The sequence below is a fragment of the Pelobates fuscus genome, chromosome 6, assembly GCF_036172605.1.
Source record: "Pelobates fuscus isolate aPelFus1 chromosome 6, aPelFus1.pri, whole genome shotgun sequence".
In the NCBI taxonomy this organism is placed as follows: Eukaryota; Metazoa; Chordata; class Amphibia; order Anura; family Pelobatidae; genus Pelobates; species Pelobates fuscus.
In genome coordinates, this window is record NC_086322.1 from 103,993,949 (window position 1) to 104,011,585 (window position 17,637).

A 17,637-nucleotide genomic window follows, 5' to 3' on the forward strand; every position below is an offset into this window, starting at 1 on the left:
CAACAAATAAAAAACATCGTAGACCATAAATGGCCAAACCTCAAAACCTATCCTAAACAAAAACACTAGCAGGTTTTGTACACTAAAGTGAGACTTCAAAGGGAATTTCAAATTTAAGGTCAAAATAGTTGAACTGGGAAAATTCTCTGTCATTAATACTTTCAGTTTGGCTACTCTGGCCTTAAACATTGACACTATAGGCACCCACACCACTTCATCTCATTGAAGTGGTATAGGTGCAGTGTCCATGTCCCCCCCCCCCTAAAACTTTCAGAGAAACTGCAATGTTTACATTGCAGGGTTAAGACAACCTCCAGTGGCTGTCAATATAGACACTTCCTGCACTCTAATGGAGTTTAATCTCAAGGAGCGACATTGGACATCCTCAGGGCTTTGCATGAGGACCTCAACCGTTTTCAAAATCCCAGTAGGAAAGCAGTGATTCAAGGCTTTCCTATGGTAAACAAAATGTCTAATGCGCACGCAGTACTTGACATTGCTAGAGTAAGAGACAGTTCCAGCGTCGAGGATCCTCAGTATTGGAAAGACGTTTTGTTTTTTTAACCCTTTAATTACCATGTGCAGGTGCCGTGGAGGCAGAGGGACACACTAGCGTTAGAAATAAAGTTTTTTATTCCTAATGCCATAGTGTTTTGTTTTTTTTTGTAATTCACATAGTTATTGTAAGTATATTTCTGACCTAACATTTCCCCCACCATACATCTGGCTTATTTTGCTTAGCAAGCATCTTTTCCACAATATACAAATTGGTGCATTGTTGGTTTAGAAATCAAAAGGAATTAAAAGGGTTACATGTGTAAATACACCCAACAGAATCAGGGTTATTAATTAAAATATGAGTTGTAAAGGAATTCAGAGTGTATTTAAAAAAACAGGCCGAAATACTGCAAAATTCAGCAATAGTTTCAGCACAGCTATTTTAGCTTAAAATTACAAAATTACATTTTAACAAAGACCCTACATTTAACAAAAAAAAAAAAAAAACACTTAAAAATGTTTAAAAGCTCTTCACCTAACAATTTCCACCCTGGTGGCACACTCTGACTGCTTCTCTTTCCATTGGGCTTCATCCCAGTCCAACTCATAAAACACCACTACAAGGGCGGGCACCAGATTAAGGTGTTTGTTCATCCAGCTGGTTTTCAGAATTCCTTTTGGGATGTACCACTCATAGGATGTTCTCTGTTAAGAAAGTCACGGGAAATAAAGACTGCATGGATTCAAACACATAAGAGTTTATTCACTTATCAACAAACAGTAGTGGATCGAAAACAAACACATATAGGGTTAATCACTAATGTTTGAATTATTATTATTTATATAGCATCAGTAAATTCTGTAGTGCTGTACAATGGATATGGAATTGTAGGCAAAGTGGTTTTTATTCACTAAACTTTGAACTGCACTTAAACGAACCATGGTGGAAAAATTAATAATGGAATTACAAAATTCTAGTTAAAAATAGATGAACTGGAAAGAATCTCAATCTCTCCTGGGTTTCCATGTCAGACACTTTGGCAAATTCCCTTTTCAGGTTTTACAAGATACAGATTAGTCTATAAATCATAGAATATTATAGCAAGGTTGAGCACCACGACTATGAATGTCTGTGCTGTGAGTGAGCATTAATGTATATGATTGTAATAACACCAAAAGAAATATACCTTTGTTCTGCATTTTGGATACTCATGGTCACCAGGAAGAACCTTAAATGAGATGGGTACTCTGTCTGCCCGTCTGTTAGCGCAAAATGCATCCCAAATTGCACGATGAATAGCGTTAAAGGTGACATCTAAACCAGTCAGGGTCACAAAGGCCATAGGACGACAACATAGCTCTACAGGGAAATCCCATTGTGTGGGACTCATCTTCAACAAGAGTCACAATCCTACACGAAGAAATATGTGCATCAAATAGAATCACTACTGAGACTTTTCAAAACTTTGCTAACATTACCAAGGGACTTAGCAATCCTTTAGTGTATTATTATTATTATTATTGCCATTTACATAGCGCCAACAGATTCCGTAGCGCTTTACAATATTATGAGAGGGGATTTAACTATAAATAGGACAATTACAAATAAACTTACAGGAACAATAGGTTGAAGAGGACCCTGCTCAATCGAGCTTAAATTCTGTAGGAGGTGGGGTGTACAACACATTAGGACAGGAATTTGCAATCAAATAAAGTGGGCTGCCCTTTAGGAGAGGGCAAGAGACAGGTATGTGAGGTAAGGGTTAGTCTTGAAGGTCATAAGCTTTCCTAAAGAGATGGGTTTTAAGGCACTTCTTAAAAGATGCAAGACTAGGGGAGAGTCTGATGGCGGTAGGCAGGCTATTCCATAGGAAGGGAGCCGCCCGCGAGAAGTCCTGCAAGCGCGAGTTGGTCGTACGGGTGCGGACAACAGACAGGAGGTGGTCACGGGCAGAGCGGAGAGACCGAGAAGGGACATATGTATGGATCTGTGAGGAGATATAAGAGGGGCTAGAGTTGTTCAGTGCTTTATTGGTGTGAGTTAGTACCTTGAATTGACTCCTATAGCATACAGGAAGCCAATGTAAGGACTGGCAGAGGGGTGAGGTGTGAGAGAAACGACTAGAGAGGAAGATCAGTCTAGCAGCAGCGTTCATTACGGACTGTAGGGGTGCAGTACGGCTTTTGGGAAGACCAATCAGGAGAGGGTTACAATAATCCATGCGGGAAATTATTAGAGCATGGACAAGCTCCTTGGTAGTATCTGGTGCAAGAAAGGGGCGGATGCGGGCTATGTTTTTAAGATGGAATCTACAGGATTTGGCAACATGCTTGATGTGAGGCTCAAAGGTGAGACCAGAGTCAAGTATGACGCCAAGACAGCGCGCTTGCAAGGATGGACTGATGTTAGTACCAGAAACTTGAAGGGAGAGCGAAAGAGGAGGATCAGTATTAGGAGGAGGAAAGACAAGGAGCTCAGTTTTTGAGAGATTGAGTTTCAGAAAGCGGGAGGACATCCAGTCAGAGATGGAAGAAAGGCAAGCAGTGACACGTTGCAGGACGGCAGGGGAGAGGTCCGGGGAGGAGAGATATAGCTGGGTGTCATCAGTGTACAGGTGGTAGTGGAATCCAAATGAGGTAATAAGTTTGCCAAGAGAGGCAGTATAAAGAGAAAATAGAAGGGGACCAAGGACGGAGCCTTGGGGGACTCCAACCGAGACAGGATGAGGGGAGGAGGTATCATTAGAAAAAGAGACACTGAATGAGCATTGGGAGAGATAAGAGGAAAACCACGAGAGGACAGAGTCACAGAGACCAAGCGATTGAAGAGTTTGAAGAAGGAGAGCATGATCAACGGTGTCAAAGGCCGCTGAGAGGTCAAGAAGAATTAGTATGGAGTAGTGGCCTTTGGATTTAGCTGCGATTAGGTCGTTAGTAACTTTGATAAGGGCAGTCTCTGTAGAGTGGAGAGGGCGGAGCCAGATTGAAGGGGGTCAAGGAGAGAGTTGGAATTGAGGAAATGAGACACACGGGTAAAGACAAGTCTTTCTAGAAGCTTTGAGGAAAAAGGGAGCAGGGATATGGGACGGTAGTTAGAGGGGGTGGACGGGTCGAAGGAAAAGGTTTTTTTAGTATAGGTACTACAGTGGCATGTTTAGGGTCAGCAGGGACGATGCCAGAAGAGAGCGAGCAGTTGAAGCTGTGTGTTAAAGAAGGCATGAGACAAGTGGAGAGAGATCTGATAAGGTGAGATGGGACAGGATCGAGTGGGCAAGTGGTGGGGCGAGAGGAGCAAAGAAGAGCAGCCACCTCTTGGTCAGTAACTGGGGAGAATGTCTGAAGGGTAGGAAAGGCATGATCCATGTGTGTTTGAGAAACAGAAAGGCAAGGAGGGGAGAATTCTTTCCTTAGCTGTTCAATCTTGTCAGTAAAGTAACATGCAAAGTTATCAGCAGTAAGGTTAGTTTGGGAGGTGGCCACAGCAGGGCGAAGAAGAGATTTAAAGGTGTCAAAGAGACGCCTGGGGTTGCGGGAACATGAACTAATGAGAGAGGAAAAATAGGACTGTTTGGCAAGGGCAAGGGCTGCATTGTATGAACACAATATGAATCTATAATGGAGAAAGTCAGATTGGGTGCGAGACTTCCTCCAGGAGCATTCAGCACAACGGGAGCATCTTTGCAGGTAGCGCGTTGGTTTAGTATGCCATGGTTGGGGGCGGGTCCACCTTGAGGTACTTGTTTGGAGTGGCGCTGCAGCGTTCAAGGCAGATGCAAGAGTAGAGTTATATGTGGAGATGGCCAGTGAAGGACAGGAGAGGGAAGGGATGGACAGCAGTCTTGAATCAATGTCAGCTGACAGCTGCTGGAGATCAAGAGAATTAAGGTCCCTCCTGAGTTGAGGGGGGTTAGGCTGAGGTTGTTGGGTGAGGGGGTACGCGAGAGCAAATGATAAGAGGTGGTGATCAGAGAGTGGATATTGAGTGTTGCAGATATTGGATACTGTACATGCATAAGTGAAGATTAGGTCAAGGGTATTGCCAGCTACATGGGTGGGAGAATTTGCCCACTGCGATAGCCCGAGGGAGGAAGTAATTGAAAGTAGTTTAGTGGCTGCAGAGGTCCAAGGTGGGTTTATAGGAATATTGAAGTCCCCGAGAATTAGGGATGGAACGTTAGAAGAGAGGAAATAGGGTAGCCAGGCAGCAAAGTGGTCAAGGAAGAGAAGAGGGGATCCAGGGGGACGGTAAATGACAGCAATGTTAGCAGAGAAGGGTTTGAAAAGGCGAATTGAATGTATTTCAAATGACGGGAAAGAGAGGGAAGGGGGGGTGGGAAGAGGTTTAAAAGAGCAGTGAGGGGAGAGGAGAAACCCAACACCACCACCTTTACATTCAGAGTTTCTTGGGTTGTGGGTAAGTTGGAGACCACCGAAGGACAAAGATGCAGGGGTGGCAGTGTCAGAGGGGGAGAGCCAGGTTTCTGTTGTAAGCACACTCTGTATAGTTGCCGATGGTAAGTGACACTTTAGCCCTGGCAAAATAGAAATTCACTTGTTGAAGATATGCTATGGTGAATAACTTTAGCAGCATAGGAATACAACCTTTTAAGCCCTGTACTGTATACACATTCACATAACAAATATAGCAAAATATCAAAGCAAACAAAGTGAAAAATATGGGAGTATATATTTATGTATTTATGTGTGTGTGTTTATTAACTGCACTGCAAATGTGGTGAATTAAAAAACAAATTTCAGAATTCAGGTTATAATTGTTGTTCCATATCAGTTATTTTGACATGTGGCTTTTGATGCTGTTTACAGAGTACCTCTGCATAAAGAGAGGAGGACAAAGAATGGAGCAGGAAGAAAAAGAAGGATCTTTCTTTGGTTTTATCAAATGAAAATAAGATATAAAATAAAGATCATAGAAATTCTCTAGCTGTGCACCACTTTCACAAAAGGAAAATATTGTAGAATTCCCAGATTGGCAGCGTGCATTCTGTGTGCATATAACAGATTCATCAGGAATCCTGGAAACTGGAATTTCTTGTCCATAAGATAAACCAAAAAATAGCTTAGCCACATTTGTCTACGTGTATAATATCACAAGACAGTAAAACTGTTACATGGTCTACTCAATAATTTATCCCAATTAATAGTAGCTGATTGTTTTAATTTAAATACAGGGTGCAAAGATGTTCTGTTTTAAGAGTAACGGATATGAGAAACACACATTACATTGTGTGTTCCCTATGCATTATCCAGCATTCTAAATTAATTATTTACCAGAACTACGAACCTATTCATTATTACAGAGAATAAAATGGGAATTCACCTGCAAAAAGATGGGAATTGTTTAATGCATTCTATCATATGTAGACAGTGAATCACTTACTGCAACCCTGCACCAAGATGTGATAATACCCTACGGGAATGGATTAAATACCCTACAGACTGCATGGTTTTACTTTTATTGTATATAAGCTCCCCAAAAAATCTTGTCAACGTAATCTATGCAGCCAACCTTTATTTTCAGGAAGCAGGAAAGCAACCTTCCTTTCAGGTGGGTAACACACATTATTAACATATATATTACCTGTATACAGGGTGTACCAATAATATAGAGAGCCCAGTCAGCCAGGAAAAGCCTTGTCCTCAGTGCCAGTACATGGTGCCAGTCCTGCCCTCATACACCAACTTACAGGGACTCCAAGGCTGCTGTCACTCACCCCGGAACACAGCCCCAGCACAGAACCTCCACTCAGTGTGGAATGTCAGCTGACTGCCTTACACAGTCGGGGAAACACAAGCCGCCATGTTTGAAGTGGGCAAGCGATCTGAGGATCACTAAAGTAATAGAAATAAAAATAAACAAAAAACAAAAAAATACATTTTATTTATCATCAGTTCATGCCTCCCGTCAGTAATGATGTCCTTATTTTCTATTCTCAGCAAGGCCCTTTATAATAAGAACAAGTGATATGTAGCAGTCAGGCATTTTTTTGATGCTGCTCATTGGCCTGGCTCTGTCATTCAGGTACCATAACCACTGCGGTAAGAGTTTTATTAAGATATCTGTAGTAAAGAACTGGGGAAACAAACACAGCACCTAAAATAACATTTGTTGCCCCTTTATTTGCAACACATAAATAATACATATACATATAAAACAGACGCAGGCGAACACCAGTTTGCCCTTAATAAATATGGCGGCGTACTTCTAACGTGTGCGTGCATTGCCGCTGTAGCGTGATGACGTGGCGTAGCGTGTGGCTAGAGTGGTTGCTGGTAGAGTTTAGTGTGTGGCGGAGGGTGCTTATCTCTGGCACGGTGACCCATCTCGCCCATACATGAGCTAGAGCAGCGAGCGGCCATTACATTCCCAGAATGGCTAACGAGGACCAGGAGGTAAGTGTCCAACTAGTAATGTACACCTACCCTCAGTGTCTGGGCTTATTAACCCCTTGGTAGCCATGCAGATTGTGCTCCCCATGCTGTGTCAGTGGGTCCTTAGTGTTGGATCAGGTACAGTACACCCACCATCCTTTACTGCCCAGAATAAACTATTTACTGCTGTGTGTTTATCCTCCCCGGTGCCTAACACTGAGTCTAATGAGGCTGTATTGCAAAGTGATTTTAACCCCTTAAGGACCAAACCTCTGAAATAAAAGGGAATCATGACATGTCACACATGTCATGTGTCCTTAAGGGGTTAAAGGAACATTCTGGGTGCCAAATTTTTTTTTTCTTAAGTTTCTTTTGGTGTGTGTGTGGGGGTTCCTCCTTTAAAAGGTTAAACGCTTTACGAAAGATTGAACCCTCAAAGTCTTCCAGATGCCCCCTGTTTAACCGGCTCATCTACCTCTTCTGGAGCAAATTTCAGTATGGAAGCCTTTCATTGTGTTCTGGTAATAGACGCCGGTGCAAGGAGTTTTGTATACACCGGCGAAGATGCATTTTGCTGGTCCCTCGGCGCTGGGGACTATCCTCCCTCTTCTGATGTCCCTGGCTGAATGCGCATGCGTGGCAAGAGCCGCGTGCGCATTCAGCCAGTCCATAGGAAAGCATTCTCAATGCTTTCCTATGGACGCTGGCGTCTTCTCACTGTGAAAATCACAGTGAGAAGCGCGGAAGCGCCTGTCAGTGAGACAGTCACTAGAGGCAGGATTAACCCTAATGTAAACATATCGGTTTCTCTGAAACTGCTATGTTTGCAGCAAAAAGGGTTAAACCTAGCTGGACCTGGCACCCAGACCACTTCATTAAGCTGAAGTGGGCTGAGTGCCTATAGTGGTCCTTTAATGTCTCTTACCCACCTTCATGTCTTCTCTCTCCTCTGACTTTCTTATCTCTCTCTAACTCTGACACATACTAATGCTCACAAAGCCATACTCTCTCTCAATGGCAAAGTTTTTCCTAATCTGTACACACATGCACTCACAGGCACATACATATGCATATACAAGCACACAGGGTCATAGACACAGACGCTGACTCACACATACTTGCTGACACAAACCCTCTCTCACTGGCTCATACACACACTCAATGGATTTGACACACTCTCTCGGATATCCTTGTCCCGCCTTATGGTAGCGCCGCTCCTGAATAGACCCATGGTCAGCTGATATTCTAAGCTTATCCTTGGCCTCCCATTAAAGTACCACTATAGGCACCCAGACCACTTCAGCTCATTGAAGTGGTCTGGGTGCCAGGTCCATTTAGGGTTAACCCTGCAGCTGTAAACAAACTGCTATGTTTACAATAGGGTTAATCCAGCCTCTAGTGGCTGTCTCGTTGACAGCCGCTAGAGGCTCTTCCGTGCTTCTCACTGTGAAAATCACAGTGAGAAGATGCTGACGTCGTCAGAGGTAGGAGAGTTCCCCAGCGCCGAGGGAGCCCGGTGATGGAGAAAGGTAAGTGATTAACCCCTTCAGCCGCCTAGAGCCTGGCGGGAGGGGGCCCCTGATGGTGGGGGGGGGGGGGGACTTAGACCCTATAGTGCCAGGAAAACAATTTGTTTTCCTGGCACTGTAGTGGTCCTTTAAGAAAAATACCTTTGAAAACATTCATACATCGCATATATGCTAATCTAAAAAATAAATAGATTTTGTTTTAGGTTCACAAAGGATCATTTTTAATTCCAATATAGAATCCCTACAAAAAAAAACAACCCACAACGTTCGCAAACGGTTTATAGCCAAAGTGAGACTCCAGTGCCCCCAGGCGGTATTCGGCTTCTGCACTCTCCGTTTCAGGAAATGGAGGGATGCCGCTGATTAGATTAAAGCCGTCAGCTGATGCTCTCAACCAATCAGTGACTCCCCATTCACAAAAGTGTAGGAAAAAAGGGACAGGTTTATGCTACAGCAATTTTCACAGGAGCTGCTAAACAAGCAGTTGTGTACAAAGACACTGTTACAATTTCTACTTGCATCATAATGGGTGCAATGAAAATAAGTTAAGGTGCTCGAAGTGCCCTTTAAATTGTGAGTTCATGTTACGTATTATTATATTGGTGTCTTAGAAATGTAACCTGCAAAGCAACTAAATAAATGAAGCTTCTCAACAGTAGCTGACTTTGTACAGTACAACTGGAATTTCATCATTCAAAAAAATGTTTTATGTACAATTCCAAGTCTATTCGGTTTTATCTTCCAGATGGAGCTAGAAGCTCTCCAGTCCATTTATGAAGGAGATGACTGTTTTAAGGAATTAGGGCCTTGCTCTTTCCAATACAGGGTAAGTAATAACTTGTTTATTGCTGTAACATGCTCCGCCATGCTAAATATTGCTGACGCAAATGCAGAGCTCCAAACATAAGAACTTATTAAATTAATGTATTAGAAAAGGTTCTGTTTCAGCTGTGACATCTTCTTGGGGAACAAATATATAATTTATCATACTGATGAATTATATATTTTAATGCTTACAGAGTTACTTCAATCACCATTATTACCACTTCTGCTTTTAAAAGTAGTCCTGGTGGTAGAGGTCTGTATGTGCTGAGTGTCTGCTTGAAACGCTGCACATACAGAGATATGTTGATTTTTATTTTTTTTCCCGGGGGCTAGTTACACCCCCAGCACACGTGACTAAGGCAGCCCGGAACTCCATTCCAGTCTGCCTGCATTTATTCCCCTTGCCTCTTTCAGTTAAGGCCAATGCCCCTCCCTCTCTCTTTCCCCTTACCGTCTCAGAGCACGTACATGTGCTCTGAGCTGGTGAAGCGGTCATATCATAGAGAAGCATTTGATCGGACCTCTCAATGGCTCCAGTGATGTAATTTGGGGAGTGGAGCTTTGCCTGGTGCTGGATTCTATGTAAGTTATAGCTTATTTCTAGAATTTTATTTTAGGGTTGAGTGGGACCAAAAATGTTTCCTATGGGGCCTTTTAAAAAAAAAAAAAAAAAAGTTTAGAGATGGGTTGGGGTTACTCTCTTTAAGAACAGTCAAATACCCCCTCCAGTGTACCAGTGCACTATGGTACTCTGTTCCCACCTACATCCAACAACCCTAAAATGCAATTGACAGGGCAGAGATATATTGTCTGTTCTACTCTTTCTCAGTATCTGTCCAAAGGATTCCAAGCTGCGGTGGCAGGTTGCAGCTGCTAGGGGAAAGTTAGACCAGGACAATCGGCTTTCATCATTATCCAAAGTTGGAAGGGTTACTTGTACATTATCCTGTTGCCTGCAGAGAGGCTTTTGTAAAACTGATCAGGTCTACAGAAAGTCAGAGCACAACACCCAAAGACGGCTCACTATCAGGGTTATGGAACAAATGGTTTATTAAAGAGCATAAATGTGTCATTGTCAAGAGTGGTTTACATCCATTAATTTATTTTCTAACATAGTCGTGAAGGGGTTAATGGATGTAAACCATTTGCATCAATTTGCTTTGCAAAATTGAATTGAGTCCATAAAGCCTCATTTACACACACTCTAGGAAGCTTAAATCTATAATGTATATTATAGAGAAAATATTTTACCTACCAGGGAGCCATTTTGTCAATGGAATGTCGAGAAAATAAAATGTTTTCCCTTTTTTTTTTTTCTCCAAACTGTAAAGAAAGCTTCAGCATCAGACCCTGCGAAAAAAGTAATACTGTCTAAAGCTTTTTGTCCCCTCAATATTTTTGTATAGGATGAAGAAATTACAATGTGTTAACTTTCATAATTTTAATTTACGTTTAAAAGGAAATGTATACACATTTTTATTTATTTTTTACCTTTGTTCCCGCTATGTTTCAAATAAAAACATTTGCTAATACTTTCTACAACAAGAATTGCTTGATATTGAAGGCATTAACTTAAAATTAGTACCGCACATTATTCTCAGGTGACTGCTGTGGTTTCAAGTATCTGTCGGCTAGTGGTGTTTTCTGTGTGTATTTGAATATATATATTTTTGTTCTGACTTTTCTATAGGTTGGTGATATTGGAGATTCTAAAGCCTTCCTTATTGAAATATCCTGGCCAGAAACCTACCCAGAAACTGCACCAAACATATCTATGAATGCCTTTTTCAACAATCAAATGTAAGTACTATATCTTTGCTTTACAAGAGTCACATTCTATAGAAAGCATGCTGGGATATCTTAAATATTCCCTATATATGAATCCGTTTGCGGTGTTAAAAAAAGAAACACATTGAGAATGTCTACCTCTGGCTTGAGAAATCAATCAGTTTGCACAAAGGAAATGGAAAGATCTGTCGCAATATTTTGTAGAGTTAGTCCATATTTTCAGTGTATATTTTCACAGAAACACAACCCAGTGTTTTTTGGCTCGACCGTTCCAATTTTGTTTCCTGTTGTCCTGCATTAGATGTGCTCCCACTATGCACTAGGACCCTGCAGAGAGTGTTTCAGCACTGCTGTCTCTGCAACGTCTTTCAGGCTGTTGGGCTTGCGCTTGCCAGACATGCTCCTTTTTGTCCTTCAGTTGGCAGGCCTGCTCTTTGGACCCACTCACCTGTCCCGATTGCAACCCTCCAAATATTGGGAGAGCTGAAAACATGCTATATATAACACCCACATGAGGTGTTCTGATCATGGCTTTGTTGAAGCTTGTATATCAATGTTCATGTACAACTTTATACCATTTTTCAGTAATTTATTCATAAAGCGAGATATTGAGACGTCTTGAGAAAATGTCAGTTTTCACTCTGCGCACTCTAACCAGATGTGACAGTACCTTTTCTTACTTGAGTTTATGAATTGGGTGATACTGAGGCTTCTGAAGCCCAGTCCAAGGCTTCATGATGGTAGCCAAGGATCATCTGAGGAAGGTGCAAGGCAGAGTGAACAGACGCCGTCTTGAAAGTTCAAGGCTAAACCATTCACAAGTGGTTTATTCCTATTAGGTAAGACGGCGCCCGGACTTCATTGCGTTCTGTTTCTAAGGTGTATGTTGAAATACTGCTACTTTGTTCTTGCTGTATCAATAAAATTAGTTATTTTATGAATAATATAGAATAAATAAGGTAACACATTATATAATGAAAGACACTTTACTATTCAATTTTAATGTAATTTTAATTTTTTTTTTTTTTTTTTAAAGCTTTTGATATATTGTTTTCCTGTATCACACAGATCCCCTGCTGTCAAACAGAGTATATTAAAAATGTTACAAGAACAAGTAGAAGCTAATCTTGGTACATCAATGACCTACACTTTATTCGAATATGCCAAAGATAACAAAGAAGTATTAATGGAAAATCATCAACCATTCAACAATGTTATAGTAATTATCCTAATACTTTGCATTATGTTTGTGTGTCTATATTATCCACAATGTCCCTATTTTTAAAGGAAAGCTAGCATTGTTAATTATTACTATGAAAAAAATTACATTTTAATACATCACTATGTTTAGCATTCTATAGTGTGCATATGCTTCAATGCAGTGCATCTCCTGGCTTACCATAGCTATGCTATAGCTCTCCTGGCTTACCAAGAGCTTCCTTCATTAAATCTTTTAGCTGTTAGTTGTATGCATTGTCTTTAGTTAGGTAAGTGTTATGTCTCAACAACGAAGATTTAAAGGGACAATGTAAGCATCAAAACAACTCTATTTTAAAGTTAACTTGTAGTAAAAAATTAAACTTGCCTTAAATGCTCCTGTATACATTGAATACACTATATGTCACAAAGATACATGATGTGGTCGGTATAATTTATAGAGATTTATTCACCTTTCCTCCACTCCAGCGCTGCTTCATGGATGTTACTCTTTATGTAACACTCTTCTTTGATTTGCCCTGCTTGGTGTCGCGTCCCCAAGCATGGCAAACCTAAACAGTGGCATTGTTGACTTTGTAGTGAAGTGACGTCACTCCATTCCTATACTCCCTAGCCAGTGCTAGAAGCGTCGGCTATTGAGTTTCCATAGCAACCACAGCGCATGGATGGAGAGCAGAGGGATCTCCAGTGGGAGGTCTCTTTGCTCTCCCTTGTCAGCCAATGCCTCTGCATTCTCAGTACTCAGTTGTTTTCCATTTTAAAGTTAAGTCCCTTTGTTTATGCAACCCTAGCTACATGTCCCCCGGCTGTGACTGACACAGCCTCCCTACACACTTCATGAAAAAGCGTGTATATTTTTGAGCTTCCCTTTTTGCACAGTATGTTTAATTTTAAATTTCATATATGCTACTCTGTTAATTGCCTGCTAGAGCAGGAGATGAGTGTGTAAATGTACTATGTTGTAACATCTAAAAGGTATTTTCCTGGGAAGAACGTTGTTTTCAAATAAAATAGCTCACTGGTTTAACTCCTGTAATTTATGGGATTTGGCATCCAATTACCAGTGTTCCAAATTTACAAATGGGATTTTTGTTCCCCTGCTTAATGATGTGTGTTTGTTATGACCAACTTTATTCATATCAGTAATGACTGTCTTCTTTAAAGGAACACTAGCATTCTGACTAAATACCTGTGTTCATAATGCTATAGTATCCTTGTCCCTCTATCTATATAGGCCCCCCTTGCAATAACAATTTAAAAAGTAAACGTTTTACTTGCCTATTTCCAGCAAAGACACTCTCTTGGCGCTCGTGGTCTCCAACAATGTCACGGAACAGACCTGGCCTCCTCCTAAATGGTCCCGTCAAATTCTCCTAATGTGTATGCACGGCAAGCACTGCATGTGTATTTAAGCTTCATTGTTGGGACTTCCACGTTACGAGAGTTGTACTCTGTTAGTGCAGCAGTAGTACTTCTAGTGGCTGTCCGTATGACATCTACTAGAGTTAGACTCAACTCCTCAATGTAAACCTGGCCACTGCACCCAGACCTTGCTTTGGATTGTGAGGCACATATGATTCAAGTTAATTAACTAATTTGTCTGCATGATTTTATACTGAATGTGGTGCCTTTAATGCAAAATTACAATATTGTTCAACTGTATTTCTTTTTCAGACATTAATCGGAAATGATAATACACCAGAGCCAGCAAATGTAAACCTATCAAGCAAGAAAAAAGAGAAAAAGGAGCAGTTAACTAAAGCCCAAAAGAAAAAATTAGCAGACAAAACAGGTGTGTTCAATAAGATGCAAGTTGTAGTCTCAAAAAAATCTGTTTAATATATCTATATGCATTTTCAAAAACCCCACTTCACCAAATCCAGAATTTAACGGCACTTCTCATATTTAAATTAGTAACTCAATGTTGACTTTTCCACGCTTGTGTGTTGCTATATGTAGATTGCTATTGTTGTTTCCTATTGTTGTTTCCCTAATAACTCCTGTCTCTATTCAATGTGTTTTATTTATAAGTCATGAAAATACTTTTGCAGATTCATAAAACCTGCAAAGTATAAACAATTGAATTTGGAGACCAAGAGAAATAGTGCACGCACAATTATCTACTGTATGTGTTTGTGTAAGAGAACTATTATTTGCTGTTTTTTAAATTTATACTTCATTAGACACTTTAAACATATAAGTACATCAAGATATGTAGTGCCATTTATTCTTTTAAAATGCTTTTTATTCAATCTCTAGATCACAAAGGAGAACTTCCCCGTGGATGGAACTGGGTTGATGTTATTAAGGTAATGCTTATCTGTGAAGGTGTGTGCAGCACATATCTTTAGGGTGTGCTCCCCAGAGAAAGAGAGAGTAGTGTGTATTTTTTGAGTTTAATAAAAATATTTGAAAAGTGAATATTTATTTGATTACCTATCATAGGTTAGGTTTTCTCCAGATAAGTTAAGTGTGTGCCTAGGCACCCTATAGCAAAAATAGGTTTCAGGAACCGCACTCACTCCCAGCGGCCACAGGTGCTCTGGAACAGGACCAGCAATCCCAATACGACAAGGCAATAAGAAAGATTCACAGGCACTCCAAATGTGAAAGCCGCAGGCAGATTTATTGTCACAAGATGAGCAGCAACGTTTCGACCTGACAATAGACAAAGATCTATTGTTAGGTCAAAAAGTTGCTGCTCATCTTGTGACAATAAATCTGCCTGCGGCTTTCACATTTGGAGTGCCTGTGAATCTTTCTTATTGCCTAGGCACCCCTATAGCAGCATGATTACAGGAACACCCTAAGCACCATAACCACTCATCCCACTGTAGTAGTTTGGGTGCCAAAAGTACCAAGGCACTGTCCCACAGAAGATGTCAAGCTGGGCACACCTGCACAACATCTGGGCTTCAGCAGGAGAAGCCAGATGTCTCTGCAGAGCAAAGCATGGTCGATGCAGGACTGTGGTCATTGGCTGTGATTATTAGTGGAGCACTCAAAGTAAATGAGCATGGATATGTTTTTGCTCTACAAAGCAATCTGACTTCTGCTAGAGAAGACAAGATGTGTAGTATTGGCACCCAACAGGACCCAGGTATGCTGTCAGTGTTCTAAAACAGTTTGGCCTCTTACCATGGAATGGGGGCTAGGGCAATACTAACACCATAAGCTTTACAGCAGGTTGTAGTGGTTAGGTTAAAGTGGTTGTTTAATACTGGTAATTTTAGTTGGAATTGTTGAAGGTTTTTCCTTGAGACTGAAATTTACTCTTGAATGCAGTATACATTAACAGAACTAATTTCTGGTGCAAGGATAGCTTTCTCCATTATCTGCCCTTTTTCTGCACTTGTGATGACCAGAACGCCTACTTCTACCTCTGTTTAGTCTTCCATTCTGTGACAGTTTCAGAGTTGCTGACCAAAAAAACTTACAATTTACTACTATGAGGACGTTTCAACGTAACATTTGTATCTCAAAGTAACATTTTTGTTTTCCTTTTGATTGTATTTTAATATTTTGTATTCTTTCTTTTATGCTATTTGCCATTGTGGACTTCTTGATCTCCAGCATGTAAGTATACAAATGTTTAAAAACAAGAAATGTTTTGAAAATGTATTATGATTTAGGAGAAAAAAGGAGTTTGTGTGTGTGTGTGTGTGTGTGTGTGTGTATTTAATCCCCCCTCACTCATTTATTTATTTGTTTCTCCACTCAGCTTGTAAATAAGTACCTAAGACTTTATTTGTATGTGATGTAAAGGTAGAAAGGAAAATTGGTAGAATTTATTTTGATTAATCTAAAGTGTATTTATGTAACATTCCTTGACCATTGTCTACTGGTATAATACAAATATCTTCTTATATACATATAACCAAATACAGAAATATTTATTTTTGCCTTAAGATAATTAAAGGTTCAGTAATACATTTAATATAAATATATTTTATGATCTATTGGGGCTAGTTGAATAGTTTGAAAAACAGATTTGCTGCCTTATAATTACAATGTGAATTCAGGTCTGCATTATGATTCTATATGACCGTGGCCAAAGTTCAAATCCCTGTGCGTAATCAGAATATCAACTGATGATTACACTGCAACCAGTCTACTTTAACAGGGTAGTCTATGCACCAAACTCACTACAGTTATGGTACAGGGTGTTCGAGCAGTTTGACAAAATCTGCATTTCTTCCTGTGAACTTCTACATTGTCTATCCAAACTTCAACTGCAGTAATGGACTGCAAGCATGGGTTAGCTAGAAATTAAACCGTGCAATTATGTGAAAGCATACTAGCACCGTGTGCTGGAATGTCTGATATAGTTGATAACTTCCTAACCTCTGTCTTTTATGTTTTGTTACAGCTGGCTAAAACTGGCACCTCCAACGATGATGAATAGAGGAACACGGACACTTTTAATATATCATAACTTTTGTCTTGTAGACTTTCTTCTTATTTTACAACAGTAATTTATTAAAGAGGTCAAATTGTTTTATAAAAATGCTCCTTTTGTAGGCTTTCTGTTTAATAAACAAGTGGTGTAAAATGATATCTTCACATTTTGCTGATACCCCAGTTCCCAGGGAATTTTGACTGTAAATATTAAAGGACATTATGATCAGATTTAGATATGTTCCTATATGTACTAAATTACAAGTGCATGGCAACATTCATCTTTGCAAATATTAAACAATTATGTATACAATTATTTACACTGACATAATTGTAATAATTTTTTTTCATACCCTTTAATTTCTTGCACAAAGGCTGTCAGCCACTAAATATATCCAAAAAGTTTGTCTTTAGTGGCATTATTAAACCACTTCGCAACATTACGATGTATCATTACGTCCTAACTATACTGGGTTTTAATGGCAAGTCCTAATGTTTTGGTAACCATTGATGCTTAGCGCTCCCCTGTCAGCTGGGGCCACATTTAGTTGCCCCAGGCGGACCAATAAATTGTATGTAGCGCTCAAAGTGAATGCTGCATATAGCCCTTTAAATCCATGGAAATGATAGCAGCTAAGCAATTGCTGGCAGGTACTCAAAGGAACCCAGGGAATGGAATGAATAGGTACCTGGGCATCTGTCAGAAGTGGCCATTTGTAGTGGCCTCAGAGTGACCTATGCTTTATATAGCCATTTAAATCGCCTTAGCTGAGCGATCATGGTCAGCTGCTGTAATTCTAGTGCTACAAGATGCTGAAGGGATTCTCCCAGGGTCTGAACAATAGCAGTAGAAAGAGGGAAATGCTCGTGCCATTGTACCAGTGGCGGATCCAGAGCCTGATCTCTGGAGGGGCACTTATAAATTTTTAAAAAAACAAATAATCCTGGCACAATAACCACTACAGCTCAGTGTAGTAGTTATGGTGCCAGT

At 40.4% G+C, this 17,637-nt stretch overlaps 2 protein-coding genes and 1 long non-coding RNA gene across 3 annotated transcripts in view; 2 read left to right on the top strand and 1 right to left on the bottom strand.

Annotated features, from left to right (window-relative positions):
• The window catches only part of TRAPPC11 (trafficking protein particle complex subunit 11), a 57,659-nt gene extending 51,369 nt beyond the window's left edge, over positions 1–6,290 (bottom strand). The window contains exons 1-3 of the mRNA XM_063458142.1: positions 6,098–6,290; positions 1,686–1,909; positions 1,034–1,203 (exon numbers count right to left, since the gene is read on the bottom strand). Of these exons, the coding sequence (XP_063314212.1) occupies positions 1,034–1,203; positions 1,686–1,889 (374 nt within the window). The 5' untranslated portion in view covers positions 1,890–1,909; positions 6,098–6,290. The remainder of the gene's footprint in view (positions 1–1,033; positions 1,204–1,685; positions 1,910–6,097) is intronic.
• Positions 6,291–6,801: 511 nt separating this feature from the next.
• On the top strand, positions 6,802–14,718 carry RWDD4 (RWD domain containing 4). Its single transcript, XM_063460002.1, has 6 exons — positions 6,802–6,909; positions 9,163–9,243; positions 10,933–11,042; positions 12,099–12,249; positions 13,923–14,040; positions 14,508–14,718. Exons 1-6 carry the CDS (start codon positions 6,889–6,891, stop codon positions 14,597–14,599), a joined length of 573 nt encoding a protein of 190 aa, XP_063316072.1. The 5' UTR covers positions 6,802–6,888; the 3' UTR covers positions 14,600–14,718.
• Positions 14,719–15,732: 1,014 nt separating this feature from the next.
• LOC134615478 (uncharacterized) lies at positions 15,733–16,875 on the top strand. Its single transcript, XR_010091295.1, has 2 exons — positions 15,733–15,824; positions 16,618–16,875. It is a non-coding gene; the product is annotated as an uncharacterized LOC134615478 (long non-coding RNA).
• The last annotated feature ends 762 nt before the right edge of the window (positions 16,876–17,637 follow it).

What these genes read in the sequence shown, in the direction of transcription:
- RWDD4 (XM_063460002.1), top strand. Translation starts at nt 6,889, where the DNA reads ATGGCTAACGAGGACCAGGAG. An exon ending in TGGCTAACGAGGACCAGGAG is followed by an intron (nt 6,910 to 9,162) that starts GTAAGTGTCCAA and finishes TTTATCTTCCAG; the next exon opens with ATGGAGCTAGAAGCTCTCCA. An exon ending in CTTGCTCTTTCCAATACAGG is followed by an intron (nt 9,244 to 10,932) that starts GTAAGTAATAAC and finishes ACTTTTCTATAG; the next exon opens with GTTGGTGATATTGGAGATTC.